This window comes from Carettochelys insculpta, chromosome 1 (genome assembly GCF_033958435.1).
Source record: "Carettochelys insculpta isolate YL-2023 chromosome 1, ASM3395843v1, whole genome shotgun sequence".
NCBI classification, from domain to species: domain Eukaryota; kingdom Metazoa; phylum Chordata; order Testudines; family Carettochelyidae; genus Carettochelys; species Carettochelys insculpta.
The window spans coordinates 229,801,525-229,807,524 of NC_134137.1; the positions used below are offsets into that span (position 1 = coordinate 229,801,525).

At 51.2% G+C, this 6,000-nt stretch overlaps 1 protein-coding gene across 1 annotated transcript in view; it reads left to right on the forward strand.

The window, feature by feature from the left end:
* The window catches only part of HAO2 (hydroxyacid oxidase 2), a 37,721-nt gene extending 33,571 nt beyond the window's left edge, over positions 1-4,150 (forward strand). Inside the window, exon 8 of the mRNA XM_075001033.1 lies at positions 3,763-4,150. Within this exon, the coding sequence (XP_074857134.1) occupies positions 3,763-3,818 (56 nt within the window). The 3' untranslated portion in view covers positions 3,819-4,150. The remainder of the gene's footprint in view (positions 1-3,762) is intronic.
* The last annotated feature ends 1,850 nt before the right edge of the window (positions 4,151-6,000 follow it).

Here is a 6,000-nt window from a genome sequence, read left to right on the forward strand (position 1 = left end):
CTCTGGCTGCAGGGCCTGCTGGGGCTCGTCGGCCGAGGTATCAAGGGTGGCCGGAGGGGAGGAGGTGTGCCGGGGGCCCAGGATGTCCCTGAGCTCCCTGTAAAAGGGGCAAGTGACGGGGGCGGCCCCAGATCGGCTGGCCGCATCCTGGGCCCGGGAGTAACCCTGCCGCAGCTCCTTCACCTTACTCCTGACGTGATCAAGAGCGCGGGCAGGGTGACCCCGGGCAGCCAGGCCGTCGGCCAGCCGAGCAAACGCATCCACGTTCCGCCTCTTGCTCCCCATTACCTGGAGCACCTCCTCCTCGCTCCAGAGCCCCAGCAGGTCCCGCAGCTCGGCCTCCGTCCAGGAGGGGCCCCGCTGCCGCTTGCCAGCCTGGCTGCCCGACTGGCTGGGCTGGCTGCCCTGGCTCCCCTTGGGGGGGGGTCCCCTGGGGGGGGCTGCTGGGCAGCCATCGCAGCTGGGTGGGTGGCTGAGGGACGTGCAGGCTGGCCGCGTGTGTGGGCTGCCGCCTGCACGTTTCCTCAGCTTCCTGCACAGGAAGGGAGGGGGCGGGGAGCTTTAAGGGGCCACTCCACGTGGCCACCATTGAGCTGAGGGGCTGGAGAGAGCGTCTCTCAACCCTCAGCTGATGGCCGCCATGGAGGACCCGGCAATTTCGACGTTGCGGGACGTGCAACGACTACACGGTCCCTACTTCGACGTTCAACGTCGAAGTAGGGCGCTATTCCTATCCCCTCATGGGGTTAGCGACTTCGACGTCTCACCGCCTAACGTCGAAGTTAACTTCGAAATAGCGCCCGACGCGTGTAGCCGTGACGCGCGCTATTTCGAAGTTAGTGCTGCTACTTCCAAGTAGCGTGCACGTGTAGACACGGCTTAGGCCACCAAAAGTCCAGATCTTTTTGCGAGACCCTGCTAACCCAGGACCCCGGACTGCAGGCGTTAAAGCCCCTGTGCTTTAATTAAAGTTAATTTAGGTATTTTCCTGGTCAGGAAGACACAATGCTCTATACACTGCTGCCCCCCCAGCTAGGCTGGAGCAATGTCACTGTGTGCACCAGGGGAGGCATTGTCCTTGCCTGCAGGCTCTGCCCCCCTTGCTCCTGTTGGCCAGGAATCCTGGCCAGTGAATGCTGTGGGAGGCGGTGCCTGCAAATGAATGCAGGGCAGTGTAGTCTGTGCAGAGCCACCTGCTTCCTATCCCTCCCACCCAAGGGAAGGTGCCCCAGACCAGTGTTCTGAGCCCCCACCTGCACCATAATTCCATCCCAGACCCCACACTCCCACCCCAACCTCCTGTCCTGAGCCACTCATGCTCTAAAACCCTTGCCCCCAGCCTGGAGCCCCCTCCAACACCCAAATGCCTCCTCCCACCCCAGAGCCCACACTCTCGGTGAGAGCCCTCATCCTCTTCCACCCTTCTGCTTCAACCCAAAGCCCCCTTCTGCTCTCTGAACCCTTCATTTTGCCCCACCCAAGAACCTAGGTGACTCACAGATTTTGTGGGGCCCCCCCAGAGCCTAGGGGGCCCCACAAAATCTAAAAGCCCTGGGTCTCTATGGCTGTTAGATAAGAGTTAATCCAGCCCTGATGATAAGTGAATTGAGTAAGCTTTTTTTTTTCCTGCTTGTGTGTGACCCCCAGCTATGGGTCAATGGCCTGTCACAGATGAAAAATCCCCACCCCCAAACGAGGGAGACATGGTCTAGATGAAATAACAATAAGGTAGGCACACAATTGGTTGAAAGATCGTATCCAAAAAGTAGTAATCAATGGATTATTGTCCACCTTGAAGGGAACATCTAGTGGGGGTCCCACAGAGGTCAGTCCTGTGTCCAGAACTAGTTAATAGTTTCATTAATGACTTGAATAATGGAGTAGAGAGTGGGTTGATCTTCCTGGGTTCAATTTTATATGTCTAGTATGGATGCGTGAAATCAAGCTCTCAGGAGTCACAGTAGACCCCTGTACTTGTGAGATGTGAGGAGTAAGGAGTAAAAGCTTCTCCCATCAACTTTCCCTTATACAGACGGACGAATCAGCCAACAGCAGATACGTTGCTTTTAGCTACACAACTGATGTAGCTAGAATTGGGTATCTGCTGTTGACTTTCTTAGTCTAATGTAGATGTAGCCTGAGAAAGGAAAAATCAAATGCACAATGACAAAGTGGGTAATAACTGCAATAAGTGGCTGTACTGCTGAAGAGGACCACGGGGTGACTGCAGTTCACAAATTTCATGAGTCACCAATGTGATGCAGCTGCAAAAGGGAGCTAATATGATTCTGGTATGTACCAACGGCAGTGCTGTGTGGAAGACAAGAGAGGATTTTAGAAAACCTGGGAGTGTTTATTCTAATTATTGTCCACTTGCCAACTGATTAGATCATTTTCACAACATTATGTAGGAAGTCTGCTAGATGACTGGGGATAAGAATCCAGATCCGGGCAGCATTCAGCTCTCCGAGACCTGCCTGCACGCATTAGTTTTATTCTCTACACCCGGGGTGCACGCTGTGGGGTTCATGCCCCCTTGGGAGGCATACAGTTTCATAAGCGGGGCACAGCAAAGTCCCACTCCCTGCAGCCCCCCACAGCTGCGATGTCGTTAGCAAGGGACAAAGCCTGCCCTGCGGGAGGGAATGCAGGCAGGGCATGTGCCCTGGCTGTGCTCACGTGCTACAAGCGGTTCCCCATTTGCACGGGGTCACATATGCTACCGCTGCTGCCTCCCCCCGAGCCCAACACGTGACCCTGCACCTGCCCCGAGCATGGCCAAACCGGGCACACAGCCCGCCCCCGTGAGTCCCACAGCTGCCCTTGCGCTGCCCTTCGCTGGGCAGTGTGGCTGCTCCTCTGCTCACGCCCCCACGCCACCTGACTTCACTCAGGTAACCTGTGGTGCACCAGCAGAACTGTGCCTGCCCATACTGCCGCTTGTGCTCGAGAGATACCTACCCCCCTCGCCCCCAAGGGAGCCAGCCAGGGGACTGTGGGGCAGGAAGAAGCACCTTTAACCTAGCTCCCTAGCACTGGGCTTGTGTGTCTCAGTGACCCTTTTGAAATCTCACCCCAGACCAATGTTCCCCCTCTAATCTTTCCCATCCCCCACACAGTCCATTAGCTCCCCCATGGCCTCTGCTGGTACGCCCTGCCTCCATTGCCCCCATACCCTCCCACAGCATCCACCACCGCCAAGCACGGCACATCACTTCTGGGACACGGCCACTCATTTCCAGGGCCATGGGGGGTGGGTTGGGGAGGGTGCACTAATTGCAAGGTGAAATGTGGGGCCCAGTGTAAAGAGTTTGCTCACCCCTGTTCTACACCATCCATCCTGAGTACTGAATAAGGGATTTTTGCCTGTGGAAATAATAGTACATGATCATGTAATTAAAGACAATCATAATGCAGATGTCCAGGTGTCTCAGATTAAAATTATGCAGTCTTAACTCTGGCACTGCCAAACTTTTGAGCACTTGGATTTTGCAAGCTTATTTATAAAGCAGGTTTTTGTATGTAATTATTATTTAGTGTTCATTAGTGTCTAGACACCTTGACAGGCTAGGAGAGCTTACAAACTGAAGCAAGAGTTTTGTTGTCCCCATTTTATCAATGGAACAATGAGTCAGACTAAGTGGCTTTCTCATGGTCAGACAGGGAGTCCAAAGCACAGCCACAAAAATAAGCCAGATCTTCCAAGCCTCAACCTAATGCCATCCTCTCAATAGCCGTTTTTAACCTTGTATTTTGTTTCAGGCTGTCACAATGTCTCTGAAATCGGTCGTCACCTGGTTCGGTTCTCCAAGCTGTAAATAACATGCAATGCCTACCAACCTGACAAATGGAAGAAGCTTCTGATGATTATCAAAGCCTTGAATGCCCTCAGTAACAGAATCACATCTGTATAACCCTCCCACTGTCACCTGACCAGCCCCCAGTCACCATCCCCCAGCAGTTTAAATGTCCCATCCCTCCACCTATAAAAACAAGAGAAATCAGCAGGATGTGTAAGTAACATCAATCAGCACACCCCCATCTCCTTCCCTTACCATACCCACACCTCTCTACCTTAAGACTAAGCTTGGATTGTCAGCTCTTCAGGGCACCACACCTATGGTCCAGAATAAATAATTTAGTCACTGTGGTCTCTTTATCGGTGAATTAGTGAAGTCATATGGCATCCCTGAATAATGATGGAGGCACAACCTCATTTTAACGACAGAGCAACATGTATTTATTTTAGGTATAAGATGCACAAAGCACATCCTGGTACTGGTTGGTACACACAATTTCCATCTCTCCCGGAGGCAGGAAATACAAGTTCTTCTGTTTACTCTCAGAATTAAGTCTCAAGAGAGGGGTCTTATCCTCCTGTCTGGGAGGAGCCATAGCCTTTGCTGGCTGCCTGTGGCTGTTCCATGCGCGTGGACCCAGCCAGCGCAGTCCTCTGTTAAACAGCTACTACTAATGAGCCTTCTCTGTACCTCTCTTCCCATGTTCTTTTTGCCTGTCCCATGTTTTTCCCTTTCTACAATTGTCTTACCCTCCATCCCACCTTACCTAGATAGCCTTCTGCTTCTTGTACCATGTATCATTTTTCTTCCCCCTTTGTTCTATACCCCACTTGGGTGCTGCCCATGAATTACACTGTGCATAAGTGGGTGAGTGGGTCTTTAAGTGTGTGTGTGTGTGTGTTTGTTTCAGTGTTACAAGTCATGGGTGTGTCTTGAAAATTAGTAAAACTGTGTTTGTGAGCAGCCTGTCTCTCTCCCCTCCATCTTCTGTCTCCACCCTGCTCAGCATGTTTTTGTTTCTTTCTGCCTTCTTCCCACAACATCTCTCTTCCTCCATCATTCCACCCTTTCAGATTTATCAGAGGCTGTGCACTGGGATGATTCTTCTTCCTTGTTGGTGCCATGTTTTGCTTTTCAGGCCTTGGCTACCTACAGAGTTGCCCTGGTTGAACTGAAGTTGATCATTTATATTGATACAGTCACAGTGATGAAAACTGATGTGGATGCTCAGATTTTTCTACACCTGGGATTGACTTTGGTTTAGTAAACCAGCTGGGAATTGGTGTACACTAAACTGAAATAAACCAGTGTATCCCAAAATAAAGAATGTTCACGTAGGATGCCCAGAACTATGAATCACTTCATTACCCTCTGCCTCTAGCAGGAGACAGCTACCATCCAGCTAGCACAGGCTGGGCTCCCTAATGCCATCAGCCTGTTAGTCATTCAGGTACTGTCCTTTGGGCTATGCCAGCCCCGTCTTTCTTTGCAGGTTGAGAGTAGCTGCATCCCAGTTCCCAAGTCCCTTGTGATATCCAGCTGTTGAAACTGGCTACTCACAGAAATCTCAGATCCTTTCCCCCTAGAAGAGCAGTGTACTCCAGTGGATTAATTTTACCTTTAATCACTATCCCTGTATAACACAGAGCACTTGTAAGTACTTATAATGAAAAAATAAGGTTTATTTAAGTGTAAAGAATGTGGCAGAAGGAATGCAGTGCTGCTGAAGGCTGGGAGGAATGTGTCTCCCAGAGATCGTTTGCATGAGAATGCAAAGGGGTGCATGTGTGATACCTTTCAGGCAAAGCCTAATGGGTAGCAAGTAAGCCATGAGATTTTGTCTATTGTAAACACGTTGTAAAATCACAATTTATGCTGACACTCAGTGTGGGAGTTGTGGGATCTCACCAATGCTCTGGGTGGTTGTGGGGGACAGGGTAGTTGCCATAGCTGCATAAGACATTGATTACACAGGGCTCCTTGGTTTAAAGCATTGTAAGGTAGGCGGGGGAGGGGTACTAGATGAGGCAGCTTCCTGAGTGCCTTGGCCCTGCCTATGTCTTGCCTATATGGTCATAAGCCTGTCTTGACTAGCCCTCCCCACCTGTTGAAAGACTAGGGCTGGATACTAGGGTTTTCATGCAACTCCACACTAGCATTATTAAGAGCTGAAATCATAGGGTTCTGCCTCAGGGTGATC